Below are 25,182 nucleotides of genomic sequence, written 5' to 3'. Positions count from 1 at the left end.
ACCTTTTCCCACTGTCTTCTACCTCACCACAAGATTTTTTGACTTTGAAAACCTAATATGAAATGGTCTTATTAGGTTCTTAGAGAACCCAAGTGGTTAAGCCCTTTATTTTAAAAATCTTTTAAAGCATTAGTACCACTGGTTGCCCTTCTGATGCTGTAGGAAGCCCTCTGATAGAGAAAACAGCCTGTCACTAGCACTGTCCTCTGACCTGCAGCCTGAGCTGGGCTTGGCCACTTCATGCCAACCTGCCAGGTTCAGCTGCTGCCTCTTAGCAGAGCCTGAGGCAAATGCAGCCTTTTAATCCCTAACCGGGTGGCTGTGGTGTTTATGGGACAGCCTATCCTGTCCCACTGCTATGTTCCCAGGGCTATGGAGAAAGGATGAATATCCATATGAGACCTCAGGAGACTGCAGTGGTAAACCTGAAGGCTGGAGAAAGCAGGGCTGAAGAGGGCTCCCTCAGCACACTGAGAGAGTCTCTAAAAGGTGGAAGACAAAGGCACAACCAAAGACATAAGCGCTGCGATGAAGTCAGTTGCCACCGAAAGGCCTTAAACATGGGTCAAGTTCTCGGAACCATCTCCAGGAGACACATTGGAAACCCAGCTAGGCACCAGCAGAGGGTGCTGAAAGCACATGCACTTCATCAAAAAACAGGACAAATTCCTATAAAAATGGTTTTGCAAGAACAGCCTTCTGGGCTTGGGGGTTACAACTTAGTGGTAAAGTGCTCTGCCCTATATGCGATGGCCCTGAGTTCCATTTCCAGCAGTGGGGGGAAAAAAGGAACAAACTGGGAGGAGCTTCTCCAATTTGCTATCCCCAAGTAAAAACAAATATATTTCAGACTAGTACCTTAAAAAAGAAAAAAAAAAATCAAGGAATAGGGATATAGCTTAGTGATGCAATGCCCACCTGGCAAGCACCAACGGTTCTGAGATTGATTCCTTCTACAAAAACAGAACAAAACAAAACAAGGTGCAGAGCTAAAAAGAGCAGCTTTTCAAAGTGGGGTGCTCTAAGGAGCTTGGTACCTGAGGCCCAGGGGACAGCTGTGCACACTGGGGAACAGTGTGCAACCCTGCAGTCTGCCTTATTCGTGTGGCTTCCTACGTCCCACATGGGGGAACGGGACACAGTGGCCCTCCCCAAAGTTCTGACCCTTAGACACTAATCTAGGAAGATGAGCTCTGAGGTGAAGGCTGAGCAAATTGTTCCCAGAACTTAACAGCCTGTCCCACACGCCTTCCATCTCAGATTTAAGGAGGTAGTGACTGTACTGTGTAGCCTCCACGCCTTACTCACACATCAGCAAGCTGAAGCCTAGAGTTCTCCAGGATACAGAGCTGGTAAGCAGCAAGGGTGAGGTTCGGTGCCACACAGCAGTGAGCTGGGGAGCATGGGGGTGGGGGTCATGACATTCGTGGGCTTCCTGTCACACACACCCAGGCCTCATCTGTTCCTTGGTTTCCCTTGAACAGCTCCGGCTGAGTCTCTCCCACGGCCTCTGGCCCCCGTCTCCATGACAACAGCCAGGTACAGGAAGATCATTTCCTGCAGCACTCTCAGGGGGGGTTTCCAAGCTGATGTCCTGACTGTGCCACCCCCTGGCATGAATCTCTCACTGCACCCTGTTGTCACATCAGCCTGTTACCCTGGTTAGATCTCTGCCTCACCATTGACAGAAGTTGTTCAGCTGAACTGCACAGAATGTGGCTCTGCTGTGCCGTCCATATATACCCTCAACAGTCTTTCTAAAACCAGTTCAGACCCACTTCTGGGTAAGTTCCAGGTTTGTTCTGACCTCCCATCTGTATGCAGCTGGGTCAGGGACTCTGGCCCTGCTCTGCCCAGGACCAATACCTCTGCCCCTCAGCAATCCCGAGTTCTGAGAAACAGCCTATCCCAGCTCCTTCAGCGAAGGACTGGGCTGGGCTGGGCCAAGGCCACATACCAAAGCCGATGAGGCCCAGTGTCTCTCCACGGATTCGGGCTGCTCCAGAAGCCACCTCTCGGATCTGCTCCACACTCTGTACCCGTGTGCCTTCCCGTAGTGCCTGGTACAGCCACGTGTTCCGCCGGTACAGATTGAGGATGTGGCAGATGGTGGAATCGGCTGTCTCTTCCACAGCTGCAGATGGGATGTTGCATACCGCGATCCCTGAAAATGCCAGGGGCATAGTCCTGAGATGAGAAGCCGTCAGGCCCGGGGGGCGGGGGGGGTGTGGACATGGGGTGGGCAAGGCAGGGTTAAGTCTCTTCAGCTACTACATGGTTCTGTGGCCAGAGACCAGCTCCATGCCTAGAAGACAGCCAAGTGGGCAGCAGCCCAGGGGCACCAGGCGCACACTTCCATCTCAAGGAGGCTTCTGGATCCACTACTTGGCTGACATCCAGCTCAACTCCTAAGTACTTGAGCTTAGGCCTGGGGAGCTTCCTCCCAGGCCTGGACTAAGTCCACAGACGGACTGAGAGGAACAAGAAGCCAGCAGACACTGGAGCCTAACCCTGGCAGCACTTTGCAGGTGCTGGAAGGCCCGGCCCCTCAAAGTGGGCCACTGTGAGCCACTCAATCCACTCACCTGGTGGAGATTATTTTGGGCCAGGATTATTTTTTGGCTGGGATAGACTCTGACCACATCCCCTCAGAGAGAGAGAGAAGAGAGGAGAGAGGAGAGAGCGTGAGCGAGCGTGTGTGCATGTACACCCATCCATTCTCACAGAGCAAGGGATCAGCTCATCTGATGCGACTCATCCCAGGAGTCCAGGCTTGGTCACAACCCATGTTGTCATTAGACTCTGGGCAAACTGAGGCAGATGCCAGGGGTTTAAAAAACATTTTATCAGCCAGGACAGTTGTCACTTCTCTGCTGGCTAAAGCTCCATGAACAACCAAGAGTAGATTCTGCTGGGACCCAGCCATGCTATGTCATTGCTTGTGCTCAGTGGCTCCTGGCCTGGGGGTGAGACCAGTGCTGGGCAGGAGCCTGCAGCTTCACATAAGAGAAAGATACTATGAGAGTGGGGACAGAGGAGACACAGGCTGCCTGCTTAGCTGCCAAAACAGAATCTGGTCACAGAGCCCCTCTATTCCAAGCCTACCTGGGCACAGCCTCGGCCTCAGAGCTGGCATACTAAAGGGACCAAGGGTGGAAGGGTGCTGGTGTCAGTGGTGACGAGGAGGAGGAACTGTCCACCACAGTTTCTTGGCTGCAACAAAGGGGTTCACAGGGATGCCGTGGCTGGAAGCAAAGGTCACCACTCAGGCCAAGGGCACCAGGTGGAGACAAAAGGCACACAGCTTCCCGTACATGAGAGATGTATGAAGTGGCCACTCCCAGTGTCCCCATGTCCTTTTCCTGAGCCCCTTGCCATGGGGGAAGAGGGGGTTAGGAGCAGCACCATGGACACCAGCCGGGCTCCAGCATGGGGTACGTGTCTCTTGTGGCCCAGTTCCTACCACCATGGCTCATTTTGTGCTTCAGGTATGTGGCTGTGGCTCTGAATGCCAGTGGGGGTTCACAAACTAGAAGTGAGACCCCACACCTACACACACACACAGGTGTGGACTGCAGAAAAAAGCTAGAGGCCACTAGGGATACTTCCACTGCAAATGTGGCAGGTGGTATTCCTGGGTAATGGGCAGAGCCAGTACATATCTGCAGTATTCCAGCTTGGGCACATCGGGCTGTGTGAGCCTGGCCAGCCATCCCTGCAGAACCAGGCCTGTTGCGTGAGGCGGGAAACAGGGCTATAGGAGAGGTGGGCTGATGAGGGAGGCGGTCTCTTACACAAGGGGAGCAGGTACTGTGATCTTTCTAAAGGGACACTGCTGAGGGTCTGTATCACCTGCCAACAGTGCACACCATGCCATGTGGAGTGTGGGCCGCGAGGCCACTGTGCCTTGCAGGTGCAAGGAGCAGGAGGACCCTTGGCTTGGCTTTGCATCTGCTGCCTCTGGTTTTCCCTCAAAAGTCCTGCCGGTTCAGGCAGGACAGGGTGCTGGGCAGTGGTGTGCTGTTCTGGTGCTGACCTAGGTCATAACTGCCAGTGCCGCTCTTCCGGGGGACAAGTTCCAGGTTCTTTCATGGACAGCAGTCCTTGGGAAGAACCCACCCCCCCCCAACCCACGGCTAAGGGAATGCCAAACATGAGTCTTCCCCACCCAAACGCAGTTTAGGGTGATGTGTGGACTCCCACGCCCTTCACTACATGCAAGGGAGCCCACGCCTTTATCTCCAGGTCCTTCCAGTGCCAGCAGTGAGCTCTGGGCACAGTCTGTGTTCCCTGGATTGTAAGAAAATGAGGCAATAAGGTCCTTAGAGACCCCTTCGGAAATGGGCCACCTTCCCACAGCTATGCAGCTGTTCTGTCCCTTTGCCAAGCCTCTCCAGCAACGGCCACACACTCACCCAGCTCTCCAGCAGCCTTGATGTCCACGTTGTCATAGCCACTGCCAATTCGCACAATCACTCTCAGCGCCTTGAACTTTTCCAGGTCCTCCCTGGTGAGGGTGATGGTGTGGTACATCATGGCACCCACCGCCTCGTTTAATACCTGCACCAGGAAGGCAGAGCACAGGTGAGAGGCCTCACCCGTGCAGCCCCCTGCTATCAGCGGGCTGTGGGTAAGCGCCTGAGCACAAAGCAGAGGATTTTGTTAGCAAAATCACTTGGAGCCATGGCTGCTGGGGGGCTTGCTGTAGGCTTGAGTTGGGCACTTGTGGGAATGCCAGTGGTCCAAGTATGTGCTTACACTGCCACTGGCCTGGCGCACGCACCTTTTCGTGGATCTCCTGCGTGGACTGCGCATCACAGAAGGCCACCGTGGCCAGATCCTTCAGGATGGGCATCTCCACAGTGCAGTCTCTGCCATCTAGCAGCGCCACCAGGGGGCGAGGGTGCAGGGGGCCGTTCATGATCTGGGGGCGGATACCTGTGGGGAAAGAGGGAAGGTGCGGTGGGCAGGAGAGTGGGACACTGTGACTACCCCAAGAGCCACGGTGAGGTCAGCTGTCAGGCGTCAAGCTCAGCTGGCCCACTTGGCTGAGAAGCTCCTAGTGTTTCCCTACCCACCCAGAGTGAAGCTTTGCAGGCCCCAACTGTGCAAGCAGAGATGGGGTGCCATGCAGCTTCCCACTGTTGAGATGAGTGGTAAGGGAGGTTCTGGACGGCAGGATAAGTGTAGCACTTTTTGGCGAGCTCTCCTCACCCCCGACACTGAGGGAACACAAGGCACCATCCCGTCGGCTGGGTCTGTGTGGCAGGAGGGGACCTGGCGTTGGGGAGCTGTGAGAAGCTCTGTGGAGCTGACTCCACTCCTCATGGGACTGAGGAGCAGGGGTGGGACAGTATGTGGCCCACAGGTCACTCACAAGGAACACAGAGCTTTGCTCATGCCTCCCACTGGCACCACCACCAGCTACCCTGCAACATAAACATGACAGGACACACAATGAAGCAATAAGGGACATGGGAAGGTGTCCTCTGAGGAAAGAGAAACACTAGCAGAAACAGGCAGTGCTGGCTTGGCATCTGCGCTAGGGGAAGATGGGTCTTGGGATGTGAGGCAAACTGCTCCCAGGACCTCAGGCTGGCCTGAGGTGGTTCTCCCTAGGTGCCCGGGTACAGATTCTGTGCAGTGGCTTCTAGAGCTTTAATAGGCTCATGGTAAGGCCTGTCTCTATCAGTGTGGCTCTGGCCCTAGAGGAATGGCGGGATGGCTATCTGATCAAGGTCCTCAGGCTATAGCTCAGCCCAGGCACCCTCAGCTGCTCTGTGCAGCAAATCCCACAGGTGCCGACAGCCCCTGCAGCGGTGGAGCAGTCCACTGTCCTTACAAACCACTGCCCTCTGCGTCACACCACACAGGACGTCTTGGACACTCTTGGCCCTGTGCTTTGACATGCAGGCATCCTGACTCACACACTGCACACGCAAGAACCACCAGCTGATTCCAAATTCTGCCCCAGATGGCTTTTTAGGCATTTTAAACTTTTAAATGTGCAGATGTCTGTTAAGATGTATCTGGCCAGAGCTGCTGCAAGAGATTTCCCCATTCCCTCCTGAGGCGAGATGAGGCCGGGCATTCTAGGCTGCTGCTGTAGGCCAGGCCCAGCCCACCATGGACCCCTTCCTACCACGGTCTCCCTGTCTTCTCCCACAGTGGCTACACGAGCCGTTTACAGGACCACATGGTTTTTGTGTGACCGCCAGGCAGTGGCACAGGCTCCACTCACAAGCAGCAGCAGCCCTCAGCAGCCCCAGAACTGACCCTGTGGTGCGGGCCAGGACCTGTATACCATCAGGGCTCCTTACGCAGCTAGCCACACTGCAGTAAGGGGCTGAAGAGAAATGCCCTCACCTGCAGTCGTGTTCACCCACCCCCAGCACTGCGCAGAATGCTCAGGCTGCTGTCTGTGCCACAGCTACAGTCGTCTTCTTCAACCCAGAGCAAAGAAAAAGCTTCTGTCTTGGCCTCCAAAATCATGCTGTGGTGAACTTTCACCCCAGGCATGGGCTCGATGGGAATCAGTCTGCTGTAGTCTAGGAGCTGCAGCCAGGCCCTGCCGCTCACACCAAGGTGGTGCGCCTGCACCTGCTGCCCCGCTAAGACCCTGGCCACCCGAGCAGGGCGCCTGGGTGAACCAGCTGTCAGTATCCTCCTGTCCTGGGAGAAGAGCAGGGCAGAGGCCCGAACCACTCGGGTCAGCAAGGCACAGACGGCAAGGCTGTGGTTTGCTGCGGGGCAGGCAAGACCTTGGCTCACAATTCTGTTCACTTAATGAACAGGTTGGTCCCATGAGGCCACACACCACCCTCCATGTTCCCTGTCTGTCCTTGGTAGGCAGAGGGAAGGCAGGGGCACAATGACAGGGGGAAGGTTCCCTCGTGGGCAGTGGTCTGCTATCTTGAGACCAGACCCCTGGAGAGCTCCCTCTCACCACAGATCTCTCAGGTAGCGAAGCAAGGAAGCGGTAATGACACACAGACATAGTGGGGGCAGCACTACTCCCTTAACAGGTAAGGAACCTGAGGCACAGGCTCCTTTTCTAAGAAAGTCTTGAAGATGGTAACCATTAAAAAGAGGTCTGGGTCGAGGGACTGTCAGTCCCAAGCCAAGTGGGCCCACGGAGTCGGGAACCCGCAGTTTGACTTATTTCATCAAGCAATGCCTACTATAAGAAATGGGTGGTTGGTTAAGAAGTAGCCACACAGAGAACAGCATGAGGCAGGCCTCTGAAGCCATCTGATGCATATGGAAGGGCTGTGAGCCACTGTCACAAGATGTCCATCTACAGCATCAGTGCATGAATCTGTTACCAGGGTAACAAACTCCAGGTTGCCTAGTGATCACTTCCCTCCCTGACTTCAGTCGCTTTGCTCTTTGGTGAAGCCCACCCTTCGTTGTCTCCTCTGACGCTGGTCCAGGAGACCCTCAGGGTTCCTGGCCAAGGCCAGAGGTTTCCTGCTGCAGAGATCGCTGGCCTGGACAAAGAGGCTGTGTGGACGTGCTGGGATGGATAGAAGTGGGCGAGATTCTTCTGTGTCCTGGCACTCGGGGCTGAGGACCACACTCCAAGGGACTGCGGGCGCCTGCCACAGCACAAGGAGAGGAGCAGTGTAGCACACAGTTTCGGAGGAACCTGCACTGCACACAGCCAAGTCCAGAGTTAAATTTAGTCTTTACTACCTGCTGTCCCCAGGATTTTGCCAGGGGCTGGGATCTTAGCACAGCTCAGTACGTCCTGATGGAGCTATAGACAAAAAAGCTCCCATTTTTCCTCACTCCTCTTTCACCACTTCTGACAAATGACATCATTTTTACCACATGACTGTGATGGACACACTACACAGTAAGGCATTAAGTAGAACATTAAGAGGGAAGGTGAGCACACTGGGGCCTCTGGGAAGTGGAAGTGTACGTAAGGGGCGTTGTCCTCCACATAGCGGAGTTGGGGGAAAGCCAGCCCATGGCACAGTGTGTAATGAGTGTTTCCTAAAAACTAACGTTCAGGAACCAAAGCAACAGCTCCCAATTAGTGGACACTGCTATAAGCTTTTCTATGCACTAAGACCAACAATGACTTGGGGACATTATTTCTGTTTCCAGATGGCACTGGGGGTCCTTGGTGAGATCAGTTCATGGAGTACCACACTGTGGAGACACATCTGTGTCAACAGGCAGGGCGCCCTGTATCCCTCTGTGCAACTCCATTCAACCCACGGATTGCCTCACCCTACCCATTTCGGGGTCATCCAACTTCATCTTGGCTTACTGCCGAGAGCTTGCCCAGGATTAGCTTTGTGGGGCGGAAAGTGCAGCCAACTCCCCTGGTATCCATTACTGGCTAGTTCCAGGCTGCCTGCTGTACACAACGCGGGCTGTGCTCCTGTGCTGGGGACGCACAGAGCCACAGCTCGAGGCCAGCCTGATGTCTGTCCCTGGGCCTGGTATTGCTTAAGAGTTGAAGCTGCTTATAAATAATGTGAAACCAGAGAAACCCAGAGGAAAACACACAGTATGTCCAAAGGGCTCACAGAACCCAAGGAAGGGTTTTGGTTAGACTAGAGAATGGGACCTTGCCAGGGGCCCTGAGGCAGCCTCCATGGGCTGGAGGAATTCTGTAGGCGACGGCACCCAGCTGTCCTAACTGCTGGTTCTGGAAAAAGCACCTTCCTGTTGTCCTTAAAGAGATCCTGAGACAATGCATTGTCCATGGAGCTCTGTGTACCCATGAAGAAGGTAAACTCACTGAGTAAATGCTTTACTGGCTCAGTCCTTGAAGAGGGCCTGAGAGGTGTGCTCCAGCCTCAGGACCGGTGCCATGGTGGAGAGAGGACAGTCCTATGCATCTGCTGCCTTCCATCTCTAGGGTAGCCCTGATTACGTACACAGACCCTGAGGGGGCCTGACATGCCTTTCCACGATGCTAAGAAAAGCTGGCCTTAAATGTGGGCAGTTTCCTAACTACAATCTGCCATTCCTAGGTCAGGAATGGCATCTCAACTTCCAGAAGGTCATACCCAAACTGCGGCTGAGTATGATGGTGTATTTTGGAGGCAAACCTGAACATCCTGAATGGTGCCAGCCTGCGTCAGGCACCCACAAGGGACCAAGATTTGGGACTTGGCCTTAAACAGGCCCTGTAGCAACACTGTGTGGCCAGAGGCCCAGGCAAGGCTCATCTCTAAGGCAAGAGGTACCTCCCTTCTTTGTCTAATGTTTAACCACCGTGTAGATAATGTTCCAAACCGCCATACTTGAGAGGCAAATAGTGAAGGTTCTGGAAAGCGCCACAGCCTGCAGCAGCTGCACGGCGGGTGGGCTGCCTCTCATCGGGAGCACTGGAGCAGCCTCCTGGCAGTGATCTGGAATGGGACTGCATGGCCAAGTGGAGCAGTACTTGAAGACAAGAAATGCCACAGCCATCGGAAGTCTGGTTTCTCTATCGTCGCCTGCCTTTTTACTTGCCAAATGTGTCCTCTCGGTGGTGTTTCCAGGAAGCTTTCCCAGAACCACATCCACACCTTGCCAAGCCTCTGTGGCAGTCTGGGACGTAGACTTAGCACAGTTTGCTTTTCGGAGACTCAGTAACTGAGTTTTTATGTTCTCTGGGAGCAGAAATCATAAATATCCACCCACTTCCCTCTCGTCTCAAGTCCACGCGATACCTCCAAGGGTTTCCCCTGCCTGTGGAAGCCTCCTCTTATCGTGCAAAGCAAGTACCAAGGCTGCTGTTCTATTTCTGCATTCATAGTATAGACATCACTAATTAATCCATGAGTTCTTTCTTAAACTAGGACGTGGGCCTCAGAGCTGTTTTGGACTCAATGCTCAACAGCCACCCAGCCAGGCTGGCTGAAATCTGCGTGCCCTGGAGTTGAGCCACGCCCCTTAGTATCGATAAAAAGAGCATGAAGGTCAGTGTTCACACATCGCAGAGTGTGTGCCCAGTGCAAGGTGGGACACCCTGGGGGAAGGGCCATGACTTCCTCAAACACCCTCAGCCTTCCTTCCCCTTTGCTGAGAGGGGTGAGGATCCAGGGACAAGGACAGGAAGAGAACAGGACTCACTTCCATGGTTGGCCTTTGGTTTGCACCCCCCTCCCTCACAGGACAGTGACTCAGCTGTGCCTGGCACACTGGTAAGCGTGGCTCCAGGACATCTCCTTTCCTGTACTAACAGGACCTGTAAGGGTGGATGTGGATGGTCAAGACCTGGGCACAGGGCTCAGGGCTTGGGACCCATCAACTGCCTTCCGGCAGGGATGCGCATGCTGAGTCTCTGCCTAAGAAAAGCTCTGACGGGCTCCTGCAGGATGGCCTGGCCTCTGCTGCCACCATGCCCTCAGTCACCTGCCAAACCTCAGATTCCAACTCCCACTGCCTGTGCCTCCCAGACTCCCCACTCCATGGGGCTATAATTCCAAGCCTCTGATGAAAACATGAAGTTTAGGACTCTGGTCAAAACAAACCCTTCAAAAACATGAACCTCAAAGGCAAAAAAAGGCTTGCATCAGATAGCCAGCTGTGAAGATCTCAGTGAATTTACTTTTTGAGCAAAGATTATACCACACACACAATGCCAGGACTGGCCGGTCCTCCTCACCTCAGGGCTGGCAGCTGGTCACACAAGATCCCGTAGAGTCCACAGTCCTTGAAACATGAGGTCCTAACATCAAGGGCTGAGCTCTTCACAGCTGTGAGCTGACCTACACCTATCGGGAAGACCACCAAGGGTGCCACCCTCTGCTCGGCCCCAACAGCCTTGTGGGAAGGGCTGCCTGTAGCTCCTGGCATTTCTCCCAAGCATTCGCCACTGAGGCCAAGCATATCCTGTGCCACAGGGATGAGATACAGAGCCCACTTCCAATGGTGCGCACGGAAGGTGGCAAAGTACCCGAGATTAGTCTAGGGCTCCGTGTCCAGTATGACCGCCCCTTGTCACTTTTCTGTGCTTAGTTCCTAATGTTTTATTGAGTCGATAAAATCACCCATGAACTCAAAAACAAAAACCCCTATGGAAATCAAGTTCCAGGTAACTCAGGGAAGGTAAGTAGCCAGCCTCCTTTCTAGATGTGTGGTTCCGAGTGTGCGATAAATCCAGTTCTATCTGCTCCTGCCTACTCAGAATGGCAGCCTCAGGCTTAACTCTTGTACTTTTCCATTCCAACTCTTGAGTGTTTTTCCACCAAGAAAACAGAGTCTGAGATGTTAAGTTGAATCTGCTCAAGGTCACAGGGCAAGTACTTGGTAGAATTAGGACTCAAATCCAAGCCTAAATGGCTTCAAAGGCTACACACTCAGCCCCAGGGCTTACTGTAGCAAGGGAAGCCCAGACCCACCATCCCCTCCTGAACAGCCATGGTGCGCTGGCTACAGCAGCTTTGCAAACTCTCACACTACGCAGAGGCTCACGTGCTGCTGGGCTTCTCCCTGGCACAAATCTAGCCAAAGGAGAAATGGGATTATCAATGAGCAACACCTGTGGTGGGTGGCAGACCGTGCGCTGGCAGCTGTGCACGGACTGTCTGGACACACTCACTCCTCACAGCAGCCTGGGGTCCACCACACATCCGCAAGACCTGGCTGACAAGAAGGGAGGTCAAGAGTGTCAGCTTGGCCCGTGACACCCAACCAAGACTCAACAAACACACGCTTGACCCATTCTAGGAGGAAACTACCTCCAGGTGGCCTCTGGCCAACCAGGATTGGGAAGACACTAGAGAACCCTCAGCTCTGCCAAGGTGAGGCTGGAGAAGCCTTATCCTCTCAGGCTCAGGGACACAGGAGTCCAGGGGCCATACTTCTGCCAGCACAGAGCCACAGCCCCCGAGGCTGGTGCTAAGAGCTGCCTGGCTTAAGCCTTCCCGGTCCATACCTCCAGAGGCCTCAGCAGGTATTCATTTCCCACAAGAAGGGGAGAGAGGGTCAGCCTTGAGGCCTCCCTCAGGATGAAACCAAGAAAAACCAAGTCTGTCAACAGAGCTCCACTAACATGCACTTTTCCTGGAAACTACCCCACGGCGTGCAAGGCACACTAGTTACCTTATGTCCATTTCCTTAAGGGAAGAGACGTGTTCCCCATGCCTCTGCAGGAACTCTGGGTGATCTGGACTTGAAGGAGTTTTATAGAATCCAAGAACATCTCTGTGGTCACCTCCTTTCTTCCTTTACTGTCACAAGATTCATTTATCACATGCTGATTAAAAGAGCCACTGAGGGTTAGCAAGGTGGAAAGCCTTTTTTAAGTGAAAAAGAGAAGCCACTTGCTCCTGTGGGGCTGAAGCATTAGTTTCTCCCTGAAATGCACTACAAAACAGGCCAGTGACTGCCCAGAAGGATGCTGTGACAATGACAGAAAACACCACAGCAGCATCCCAGGTGCCATAAGCAGGGCACACCAAGCCTGTTTTCCAAGCTGCAGGCAAGACTGGTCACTGAGAGATGCATCCTGCCTGCCCTGCCTCGCACAGGCAGATTCCTGTGTGCAGAAGCACAGCAGTGCTGTGCTGGTGGACAGAGGGCATGTGGGACCATCAGGACCAGACTCTGGGTCTCCTCCTACTCCTGCTTTTACTGTGACAGGTCCTGGAAGCAGTGCAGCTCAGGTGCTGGTGGCTGCCCTCAGCTGGAGGCCAACAAGCCTAGGTTGGCCCCAGTGCTGCTCCTGGCCCAGGAGTTTCCATGGAAGAGCTGAAGACTGCACCTCCCCTGGGCTCGGCCGGGCACGGTAGGACCAGGTCTTAAGAGCTAAGAATGCTCCCGCAGCAACACTGCAGGAATGCCTCAGAAAAACAATAAGAAGGCAAAGGAAAAGAACAAGAAAGGAAAAGAGGGCTTCAGGGGACATTGTAGAGGCTGGTCACACACACACACACACACACACACACACACACACACACACACACGGCAGCAGTGTGCTAACGGGCTGGAGGAGGGATGAGGGCTGCAGGGACGAGGGCTCACAGGCTATAGTGAGGGTTCACAGGCCATAGGGACAGAAGGCTTGCTGCCCTGGCACCCTCACTGTCATTCCTTCCCAAAGACAGCAGGTGGCAGCTACCGCCCCGGGTGCGCCAGGCAGAGAGCAGGCTGGGCAGTGGGAAAGCCCCTGGCAAGCAGCTCCTCGGCATGGGCCTGGTGAGGACAGAGTCGATCGGTGAGGACAGCATGGCTGCCGGTGCATGCCCGGGAGCCACATGCCCTCTGGGGTCCCGTCTTGGTTGTTGGTATGTCCCCTGGATCAGATGGCCTGATACGTGAGCATTCTCAGGGAATGGACATAACCCTAAAAGGGCCCTGAAGAGCTCATTTACCTCGCTCATCACCAGGCCAGGCACCCATACTGCATCCATCTTTAGCTCCAGCGGCCATGGCCACCGAGTCCAGGATGGGAGAGTGAAGAAGCGCCACACATTCAGCTCACTCAGGTCTTCCTGTGGTCCTCAAATGTAAAAAAGGGGACTCTTTAGCACGCTTTTCCAGGCTCGCTATCTAGCAGGCCATTCGGACCCCAGGAAGCCAGCTTTCCGGAGCAGAGCAGCTGGCCAAGCTCCCTCCTACTCCTTTCCTCTTGTCCTCTTCCTTAAGACCTGATGACTTCTGAAGTGTTCCAGGCTCAAAGCCCAGTTTACAGGAAAACATGAGAATCCATCACTGTGAGTCAGGTGGCTCCTTCGTATACAAAAGCACCCAACAGCAAAGTTCTCAGGGGGAAAGGCTACTGGGCTGAGAAGCTGGAGTTAGCCGCCACAAATGACTCTCCAGGCAGAGCCTACCGCCTGGTCAGCACAACCCTGAGAAGAGCCAGCCCGCAAGCAGGCACCAGGCCACAGCAGCAGCCTTTGCCTTACCCGGCCCCGCCTGCATGACAGAGGCCAGCAGCTCCCTCAGAATGCGGCCCTTACAAAAATTAGGAAGCAACATGTTCTAAGCCAGCTGAGGCCCTAATTGGGAAGATGTGGAATGTGATTAGGAAAGCAAATTGCAAAGCCAGGGCTGACACTATGGCACTCAACTCTGATCCCTCTGGAAAGGCTCCTCAGTGGCAGGCTTGTCGGTCCTGCTGTAGACACAACATAAACATTCTGTGTGCTCTGCTTTCTACCTTGCTTTTGGTACTAAGGCACTCACAAAATTCCCTCCTGGCTGTGTGCACAAGTCTACTGGGAAAACTCTACAACCGGCCCTATCATCAGGGTGAGCTGTTCCTCAACTTATTGCTCCATCTGCTAAGTTTTGTCCTTCTGTGTATCACAGCCATTCCTGACCGCTATGTTCAGGTCCTCTGAGCCCCAGAGGATCCTTGCGCTGCATTCAGTCATAAGGAAAATGTTGCCTGCTCACCACTGGAAACATTAAATCTCTCATCTGAGACTGCAGGTCCAAGTACGGCCCTGGGGACACCAGCTGGGGATAGCCGAACATCCAGCAGGGGGCCACCGAGCTTGTGCGCCGTGAGCAGAACCAGGACAAGAGCCCACTGTACAGGGACAACGTCTTATAGCACCTTGGGACTCAGGTTGGCTGAGAAGCGGGTGCATTTGCCCCATCTCGCACCATTACTGACTTTCCCTGGCTGTCTCAAAGCATGGTTCACCATGACACAGCCAACAGACACAAGTTCGGAGAAAGACGCCCTGGTTTGAAGACCCAACCCTGCTGTGTGGTCTACAGCAGGGGACTAATCTCTCCGAGCCGGAGTTTGCAAAGGGGAAATGACAGAGTGTGAATACTGCGATCAGGCCAGACTCTCTCAAGGCTGGAGCATGAGCCCCAGCCCCAGGGACAGGGCCGAGCTGAGGTCAGGCGCTGCCCAGCAGCTTTGCTGTGTTCCTGTCAGTCCAGGACTGCAAGGCCCCCGCCATGTCATGCCACAGCAGGGCCCAGAGAATCTTCTCCAGGAACTCAGCAGAGGATTCTTCCCCACACAGCCCCCTCAGCTCACTTACACAGGCCATCGCTTCCTGGTGTCTTCCAGGTGTCATGTTCCCTGCTCAAAGGAAAGCAGGTCCTTAGAGCCGCTCTCCAGCTCCATAGGGACAGACTGGGTTTTGGCTTATTCTCTCCCAGTCTGATGAAGATGTCTCTGTTAGCTGCTCTACTCCACTCAGGCTGATCAACACTGTGCATCACCCACAGCGCAGGGTTATCCTCTATGTAGGAAACAACTACAAAGCCCTGTGGTGAGGCAGCTGGGGGTGTGGGGCACAGTGTGGCGTTTAAATTCCTTAGGCTTTACATGGCCAACAAAGGCTATGAAGGGGTGAATTACAAGTAGTAGTTCTCTTTTTACAAACCCACAAAATACTCTCTCATGCATCAGCAAGATATCTGTGAAAAAGCTTTACGATTCTACCTTGTAGGCTCTTGGGGAGAAGAAATTGGCTCCAAACACCCGAAAGTCTTCCCTATTACTCTACGTTGGCTTTCTCACTCAGAAAAGCAAGTCCACCTCTCTTCCACAGAAAGTTCACTGCCAAAGGTAAAACTCTTGTATGAGGCTGCAGTTGGCAGCCAGGTGGCCAGGCTAACCTCACTAGCTAGCACTCAGCTCCCCTAAAGCAAAGCCATGTGCTGGGATTCGATGGCTTGGTGGAAAAGGATGGGATCAGATCATGGGCCTCTGCAGAGCTCGATACAATTCAGATCAAAGATGTCAACAGTAGACCTCAGCCACAGAGCTCTTAGAGGAAGACTGGAAGTCATCCTTTAGAATCTTGGATTAAGCAAGTTTCTTAGATGTGACATCAAAAGAGTAGCAATCAAAATAAATAAGTAGGACCTTTATGAACACTTTATGCTTCAAAGACACTAGCAAGAAAATGAAAAGAAATTCATTTGCAACCAGGAAAGGCCCAGAATAGCAAAGGCAACCCTGGCCAACAAAGGCAAGGAAGGTGGCATCATAATCCCTGACTTGAAATTATACTACAAAGCTACTATGATAAAGTCACCATGGTGCTGGCAAAAAAAAGACCCAAGGATCAATGGAACAGATCGGAAGATACAGACACAACTACAAGCACACTCAGCTACCTTACCTTTAAAAAGAGGCCAAACATGTTCACTGGAAGACAGCCTTTTTAATACACGGTGCTGGAAAAACTGGCTTTCCACATGCCAAAAACTGAGACTAGACCCATATCTTTCACTACACATTTTGAGTTAACACTTTATGGATTAAAGATATAAATATTAAAAAAGAAACACTAAATCTAATGGAAGAGAAAGCAGGTGGAATCTTGAAAGCATGGTGTAGGCAGAGTTCTGAACAAAACCAAACTGCATAGGAAATACTTCAAAGAATCAAGTGGAATCTCACCCTAATAAAGGTTTTACACATCAAAAGAAATCAACAGAGTGAAAAAGAAACCCACAAATTAGGGGGAAAAAATCTTAGCTGTCCTTCAAAGGACTTCTGCCTAGAACATATAAATTAAAAGAAAAAATAAAAATCAGATCTCCCACTTCAAAGAACCAATCAAAAAATGGACATCTGACATGAACACACACTTTTCAGATGAAGAAATACAAACAGCAAATAAATATATGAAAAAATGTTCAACAGTGCTGGTCATTTGAGAAATGCAAATTAAAACGAGATTCCATCTCCCCTTAGAAAGAATGGCTATCATAAAGAAATCAGCTAAAGCGGTCCCTCACTTAGCACAGAGGCTACCTTCCAGGCACCCCCGTGGTAAGTGAAAATCAGAGAAGGAAAGACGTCATATCTTTTCTGTATTTAAGACAGGCTCTATAGGGTCTCACTACAAAGATCAGACTCAGTGATCCTCCTGTTTTTCAGCCTCCCAAGAGCTGGGATTACAGGCGCACCACCAGGCCCAGTCTAGGCTCAGCATGCCCCAGTGGGTGGCGCTGGCACAGCACAAGGTGGATTGAACTCTGGTCCCCACATCTGCCTAAGCAGGTGTTTTAGTTCGCTGAGCTATCAGGCCAGCCCTATATATTTTTGAAAGCTTTATAAACCCTTCTCACTCTTATAAGTTTTTCCCACACTTCTAAAAACACTTCTAATGTTCTTAACCATTTTCCTAAGCTTGTAAGCCTACGTAATTTAAACAACATGTGTATACTATATGGTACTGCAAAATCCCACAATATAGCAAAAAAAAACCTGTGATAAATAATTTAAATTAGTATTTTTTGAAAACTCTTGAAACAGTGAGTCCACAAAAGTTGAACTGTGAAATAGCAAGGGACTACTGTAATAACAAATGCCACAGAAACTTTGGGAAAAGGAACACTTCTTCACTGTTGGTAGAAATGTAGACTGGTAAAACCACTATGGAAATCTGTGTGGAGATTCCTCAAAAAACTAGAATTCAAGCTCCCATTCAGTCCAACTATTCTGCCTCTAGGTATTTTTCCAAAACATCACATGTGCACCCATGTTTATACCAGCACAGTTTGCCGAAGTAAAATCTTGGAAACAACCCAAATGCTCATCAACTGAGGAATGTATGAAAAAGATCAGTATTTTTATGTTTTTACTCAGCTATAAAGAAAAACTCGAGGCCTTTATAGGCAAACAGATGCAACCAGAGCCCACACTCCTAAGTGAAGTGAATCAGATGTGCATGTGTAAGCATCGTACTGTCTCCCTAGAGCTAGAAGCTCAAAGAGTGCCTGAGACCCAAAAGGTGTGATCAATACTGTGAAGGAGAAAGAAACCGCTCAAAGGGAAGGAACTGCATGAGGGAAAAGGAGAAAAGAAGGGAAAAGAGCCTATATGCATATACACAGGACAGCTGGGAGGATTCACTACTAATTTCTACTTGTTTATTGAAGGGAACTATTAATGCTTAAAACTTATTTTGAGGGGAACTACCTGCTCGGGCCCCCCTCCTGTCCCTCTCTTGGACAGGAGCTTTCTTTCTCTCAATAAATATATTCTGCTCATAAAAAAAAAAATATTTTGATCAGGGGTGAGGGAGATAGCTCAGTGGAATAGGTGCTTGCCTGGCAAGTGCACGGTCCTGAGTTCGATCCCTGGTACCACCAAAAATAATAAATAAGTAAATAAAAATCAAATCAAATAAATCAAATCAAATTTATTTTGATCAACTTTAGATGCCTATATCTAGTAATCTCAGCAACTGCTTTAAAGACAACAATGTGCAATATGAGAACCACTACTGAATTCCTATCATCTTATTTCTTGAAATTCTTTATTGTTTTGTTTTTTGGCGGAACCGGAGATTGAACTCAGGCCCTTGCGTTTGCCAGGCAAGCACTTATTCTACTGAGCTATCTCCCTGGACCCTTATTGTTTCTAATATTCTAAAAATTATTTTTTATTCTCTGTAAAAGAAAAAAAAAGTGAAAAGATAATCATGGAAAGGAAGAAACATCTGCCAAGTGTACCCCATACAGAACTCCAGAGTGAGGTTAGAACCTCCTGGGCCAGGGACCCACAGAAGACCCTCCCAGCCCCCAGGCTGACGTGGTGGAGTGAACGCTGACAGCCCTGTGTAGACAAGACTTGACAGTCTATCTGAAAGGAAGCAGAAGGCCGTGTGGCATGGGATCTGCTGGCTTCCCCTCCTGTACCTGAAATTTGCAGTAATCCCTGCAGTCCAGTATGGGGAAGGAGAAGCACTACAATATGAATCTGTTATTTAGCAGCCACAGCCCCACCTATGGGCAGCTTCCTGCAGGGTAGGCAGTATGTGGGGTTCTCTACAGTAGGTACAGTGGGCTCACCCAGCCACCATTAGTGGGTATGGTGTCAGGCACACTAGCAGAAGTGACCGGCTCCCTAACTGCAATCTTGGCTACTCCTGTGAAAACACAGGTCAATTCCTTTCTAAAAACCAGCAAACCCGCCTGCTATGCTCTGTACCATGTGAGGCAGCAAACACAAGATCTTCTCTCCTTTGAAGTCCTTCCACTGGGGGCATACGAAAGACACACACCACTGTGGTGAGCTGCACCATCAGAGCAGCCCAAGCTACAGGCAAAGTGAATTTATAGAGATCCCCAGACACCCATGTTTGCAAAAGGCTCATTAAGTGCTTTTGAAAAAAAAAAGTTAAGGATCCCAGCTCTGTGTTCTTTGTCCCCTCCCACCCCCCAATAGGATCTTGCCTAGGCTGGGCTTGAACTTACGATCCTTCTGCCCTGGCTTCCTAAAGTGCTGGCTGTTAAGGTTCAACAAGACTCAGGCCTAGCAGAGCAATCTTTCTGTTGTTTAAAGAAGACATCAGCACAGGGCTCAACCTGTGTTCTCCGTGGGAATACATCCACATCCAAGGGTCAGAGGAGGCCACTGTAAGTGGTCTAGCCTTACTTTGAGGCCAAATGTCCAAGGCACAATCTCAGTGACAAAAGTGTTATTTTCAAAGCAGGCCCAATGACCTCACCTTTGATTTTTTTTTTTTTTTTTTTGGTGGGGGAGCGAGGGGGAGGTGGGAATCCAACTCAGTACCTTGTGCTTGCTAGAAAGGCACTGTGCTGCTTGCTATATCCACAGCCCCTTGACCAATTTCTTTCTTCTCTGATCTCCGCTTCTGCAAGCCTATGAGACAGGTCCAGTCCCTTCCTCCTTTAACAGCCATGGACATGAAAGCACTGATAACACAGCCATGCCTGTCACTATCCTGGCCCTTGTTACAACCAAGTGGCCATGTCTAGGATCCCCTGAGTCTGAGGACCATGAGGCTCCGGAACAGTAAGCCTTCTGTCCCTGCTCTTTGATCCAGACGGTAAGACACATCTTACTGTGCAGAAGGTGCCTCAAAGCAAACAGAAGCTGTTGGAACAAAGACTATGGGCGGGGAGGGCTGGGCTGGGAGGATTTCTGGTCTAATGGAAGCATACCTCTTCTCATTCTGATGGGACTTGGGTTTTCCAACCTAGAGAATTTCTCTGGCCGGATCAGGAGTTCACAGCCAGGGTGCTGGAATCCTGTGCCTTGATTTCACTGCCCCAACAGACAACACGCAAGTGACCAACTCTGGAGATAGGAGAGTGCTGTCACCACTCAGGGGCCCTGCACATAAAAAGCCAAGGGAATCTACCATTCTGAGGAGACTGTAGCAATTAAATGTGGGGAAGGAGTGGCTCATAGGTGCTTTATCCATCCAACTGCATCAAGAAAAATGTCTGGAAGAAAATGGAAACATCCCAGTGAGGCATTGGGTGGGAAACTGAACCTGGCACCCGTCCATCAGCTGAGCCTGCTGCTGTAGGCCCTGTGCTGTGCAGTATTTTGGGAAAACAAAAGCATGACCGAGGCTGCAGCCCTTGTGCGTACATGGTACTGCCTTTGGCAACAGGCGCACAGAAATCTGGTAGCATCAAACCCTTAGCCCCAAGTGACATGTGATGGTCAAGGCCAGAAAGCGCTGTGGCTCAGGCTGCAGTGGGCCAGGTCAGCGAGCGAACACAGACCCAGCAGTTGCCACTGTTCATGCAGGTCTCACCAGAAGCCCAGTAACCCTGCATGTGTGCCAGCCTTGCCTTCAGAGATGTCCTAAACTGCCCAGTGAGTTTAGAACTGCTGCAAGAAGCTGGCAAATAGAAACCTATCACTCATGTGCACAGAAGTCAACCAAGATGAGGCAAACGTTACAATATTCAAAGCATGAAAAAAAAAGAAAACAAGCAAAAATTTCCACAAGCAGTTCCACTGTCAATACACCAATATCACCTCTCCAAAAGTGTGGAAGAAAGCTGGCACTCTTGGCATTTCAGATTCTTCCAAATTGTGTGGAAATGTTGGAGTTTGGTAAAACTGAAACAAAGCTGTACTCAATCTGGCTGAGCCCCAACGGAGCAAAGTGGCTGGATTAAGATTCTGAGATTGGCATCTCCAGGCTCAGAGGTGAGCTGAGCGGCTCGGCATGGTCAGGATGCCTTCCTCAAATGCAAATGTTCCTCTCTCTGGGGCTCAGCAACTCTGCCGGGGGAATGTCTCCAGGCACACTATCTAGACCCCCTGCCCATGACAAACCGAAATCTAGCTTGATTCTAAGAAACACCTATCATGAAGCTGAGAATCTACCTAGAAAGCCAAGCCCCTGGCCCCAGCCCTGACTGTACAGCTGCAATGCCACATGGAATGTGTAGTGGGGACTGAGGATGACAACTGCTGCTATGGGACAGACCGCTTGACAGGGAAATTTATTTGCTGGCAGACTTCCAACTGGAGCCTCCCTTTGCCTTGGCTCACTGCCATGCAAATAAAATAAAAATCAATAAACTTGGGTTTGCAAAACAGTGTTAACAATCACACTCCAAACAACTTATATAATACCCTTCACCCCGTACCCAAACAGCAGTGAATGTTTCCGTTAGAAGGCAGTGCAAAATAAACAGAAAGGAGAAAAAAAAATACGGCAATTCTGCAGGTCCTCCCTTCAGCAAAACCTTTCCACGACTTCAATGAGGAGATAATCTTTCTGTGATTATGACCAAACCCTCCCGTTGCTTAGCAACGCATAATTAAGGAATATGTTTTCAGATCCGCTTTGCAAGCCCAGCCATTATCAGATGAAATTACTAGAGCAACAAATGTCATCGCCATGCAAATTAGCTGGTTGCAAAGAAAGAATATTCGACCGAGAGAAGGCACAGCCCCTCAGAAACGTTATTTGACTGCCCTCGTCTCCCCGTGGATTTTAGAAAGTAAAATAAAGTATCTGATCACACTTAAAAAACACGACACAAAACAAAAATCTTGAGCAACAGAAACCAGAAACATCCAGGCAGTGGAGAAATAAAGTGCCCGAATGGCGATTAAGTGAAGCATCAGAGGCCATGACAGTTTCCCGAGGCCCCGCCCTCGCACAGAACAGGCCAGGCTCTACCTTACGGATTTGCAAAGACCTGGCTCCTGATAGGCACAGTTGTTCCAGGGGTATTGTAAAAAGATAAATCTTATTTGTCACCATGGTACCTCCCCATAACACTGGTTATTCAGGAAAAAAAGAAAAAATTACACAAAAAGGATTCATTTCTATAAACTATCATGGGGAGCTAAGGGAAGAAATCTGATACACACATACTTAGATTTTTTTAGTGAAGACTCTGGTTATAATAAAAATTGTAATTGTGCAGAGTATGCCAACCCAGAAGTTTAACCACAATGCCCGAGGAAACACATATAATCAACCACATTTTGGCTCATGCTTTGCAGAAAACCACCTACCGTCTATCTCCCTTCGTCAACTTGGAAATATATCCTTTCCTACAAGTAAGCAGAATTCCCAACTGCATTTTCCAAACTGAGATTAAATCTGTTTTTGAAACAGGGAGTTCCAAGGGATTCCAACATCTTGCTTTGTTTAACCCACAAGTGAGGCGGCGCACACATTTCGATCTCCATGGTGGTTAATCCCCGCCTTGGATACCGCGCGCTGGCCCCACTGAGGCATGCGTTATTAGCACAGTAAAGCACTTTCAGCAGCAAATGAGCCATACACAATTCATAGATGTCTGGTTGACCCTCCTACCTTCTCCAAAGCTACCCACAGTGACCTGAGGTATCAGCATCCCTCATGTGCTGAAGGTCCATCCTGCAGGACTAGAGTCTCCCCAGGAAACACCTGCAGCAAAGGACCACAGGGGGAATCCACAAACCAAGGTGGATCCACTGATATGTAAAGCTATTGAAGGGCCCAGGAGATAGCTCACCCGCATAAGCACCTGCTTCCCAAGAGCAAGGTCCAAGTTTGATCCCCAGTAAAGTTGCAAATCTGTTGAACCCAAGACTACTTGGGTCCACTGGGTAGCCTGGGAGCTGGCAAAGCACTGTGATTTCTAGTTTAGCAGGGTGTGTGCATGTGGCATATGCATGTGCATATGTGTTTGTCTGCTCCTAAGCTGGCCAGTGGGGGCATAATATCCCACGCTCCGACCTCCCCACACCCGCCCAGTCATGTCCTGCCCACGGAGGACGGGTGGCAGGGTGTATTACTTGGCTCTGGTGCAAGCATGGTGGACACGATGATGGGCGCCCCTGTCCGCCGGGCCACCTTCTGGTACGGTGAGTGTGGTGTGTGCAGGCTTTGGCTGACTGGTGGCAAGGTAGATGGCTCCACAGGGACTCCAGGCTTCCGCAGGAGCTGGGGGCTGCCATGGGGGCTGGGCAGTGGAGAGGCAACCACAGTGCGCTCCCGCTTCAGCAGCTCCATGGGTACCGTGTACGAGGTGGAATAGGCTGTTCTGGGGCCCGAGTGAAGGGGGACTGAGGGGCCCGGGTTCAACAAGGCCACCCCAGCTTGCTGAGGGTAAGAAGGACCCAGCCGTGCTGTGAGGGCGCAAGGGGTGGGAGAGCTATAGCCCGAGTTGGAGGGAAGATGCGGGACTTGAGGGCCTGCCCCAGGGGCAGAGTAAGTGGCTGTCTCCAGGAGATGCTGAGAGGGTGCACTAGAAGGGCGGCGAGCCAGGTCTCCAGCTTGGGGAGAAGCCATCTGCAGGGGTCCCGCAGGCTGGGGCTGCAGGGCTGTGGCCCCCAATGAGGCCAAATCACTGGGCAGCATCTCACTCCGATGGCTGAAGCTGCTGGACCGCATGCGGGGCAGGGAGCCTGCGCGAGTCTGCCTCCGAAGCTGCATCTCAGTCCTGCAACTGCTGACCAAGCGGCTCAGGACGCGCGCCTGGCCGAGGTTGGGTGCCACAGACTTGATGTCTGCATCCTCCAGGGTGGCCAGGGCAGCTGGGGAATCAAAGCCTTGCTGCAGAAGGGCCGCCAGAGTGGCCTCCGCGACACCCTCTGCCCGAAGTAGTGCCAAGAACTCTGGGAGCACAGTCCTCTTGCCAGTGGGTCCCTGCAACACAGGCAGGTCAGCCTCATAATTCTCATAAGCCATCTTAGAGTGGACACTTTCCCGGGGAGGCCCATAGCCTCGATTCAGGGAACCTGGGGCCACGCCGGTGCCGCTCTCAGAGGGAGCCTCTGGGCCAGAGTCCACAACCAGGCAGGTCGGAGCCATCTGTTTGGCAGGATTAGAGTCGGCAGGTCTCTCCCCAACACTGTTGTACACCTGGCTGGGTGGGTAGGCAGCTGTCTCTGCCCCAAACCTGGCATCAGGCAGTTCCCTTCCATAATGCCCAGGAGATGGGGCCCTGCCTTTTGTCCGCTGACCGGCAGGGAGCATTTTATCCCCAGGATCCGGGTATGGGTGGCTGGCATCCTGCAGGGCAGGCAGCTGGCCTTGTAGATGCTCCCACGGCACTCTGTTGCCAAGTACTCCATAGCTGGGCACCAGCGGACCCGCTCCTGGGTCCCGATAGTAGGGTGGCTCTTTGGGTGCCCTGGTGCCTCTGGATGGGTCGCTGTAGTAATCCTGTGGCAGGAGGGTACCACGACCCGACATCACTGCCTGCCTGCTGTTGTAGAAGGTGAAGTCAGGAACAGAGCCCTTCCTGGCAGCCAGCGAGTTATAAAAGGCCTCCCGGTACAGGTAGGGCTCAGGGGACCCGGGCAGCGTGGCGTCCTGAGCTCGGTGGGGTGGTAGCAGCTCACACCAGGCCCCCTGGCCGGAGCCATACGTCAGAGAGCTTCTCCTTCCCGGGGGTGGCGGAGCCTCAGCATGCTCCCAGGGGCCTTCGTACCAGCCGGCAGCATCCCAGCTCTGCGAACGACCAATATTGATATGCCTACTAGGAACCGGCATCAGCAGAACAAATGACTGCAGGCGAGGCGGGAGAGGAAGGCTTTCTTCATAAATCTTCAATTACATACATCAAAACCAGCCCTAGCTGTATGTGAACCCTTCCGAGACGCCAGGAACAACCAACTGGGGGTTTCTGTTTCAAAGCGCAGCCTAAATTATTAATCCTCTGAAACGTTAGTAGGCTAAACAGCAGACTCACGGTAACTTTGCCTCACTCCCCTGACAGCAGCTCGGAGGTCTGTCTCGTGCAGCTCCATCCCAGAAAGGACGCTGTCCGGCGGTCCCCCTGCCTAGCTGCTGTGCTCACATGGACCTCCGCTCTCTCAGCATGCGGATTAAGAGCTAAATAAAACCCCTAAAGCTTTTGTTCCATGTGACATCTCATTAGACTGATGAAGCCGGCTGCCTGCTCCATCCGGGCTTCCCAACCTGCAGCTGGGAATTATCCCACACTGTACCTCCAGCTGATCTGCCTCCTCTCCCCTCACCGGGGTGCTTTTAGGACAAGCACTACCTCCCTTTCCCTTCT

At 51.8% G+C, this 25,182-nt stretch overlaps 1 protein-coding gene across 1 annotated transcript in view; it reads right to left on the bottom strand.

The window, feature by feature from the left end:
• The window catches only part of Ctbp2 (C-terminal binding protein 2), a 29,970-nt gene extending 5,317 nt beyond the window's left edge, over positions 1–24,653 (bottom strand). Inside the window, exons 1-4 of the mRNA XM_004625737.2 lie at positions 22,952–24,653; positions 4,784–4,938; positions 4,416–4,560; positions 1,958–2,164 (exon numbers count right to left, since the gene is read on the bottom strand). Coding sequence (XP_004625794.2) covers positions 1,958–2,164; positions 4,416–4,560; positions 4,784–4,938; positions 22,952–24,653 — 2,209 coding nt within the window. The remainder of the gene's footprint in view (positions 1–1,957; positions 2,165–4,415; positions 4,561–4,783; positions 4,939–22,951) is intronic.
• Positions 24,654–25,182: the final 529 nt, after the last annotated feature.

This window comes from Octodon degus, unplaced genomic scaffold (genome assembly GCF_000260255.1).
Source record: "Octodon degus isolate 3935 unplaced genomic scaffold, OctDeg1.0 scaffold00010, whole genome shotgun sequence".
NCBI lineage: Eukaryota > Metazoa > Chordata > Mammalia > Rodentia > Octodontidae > Octodon > Octodon degus.
Note: the sequence above shows the minus strand (reverse complement) of the source record. Positions and strands in the feature narration are given on the sequence as shown.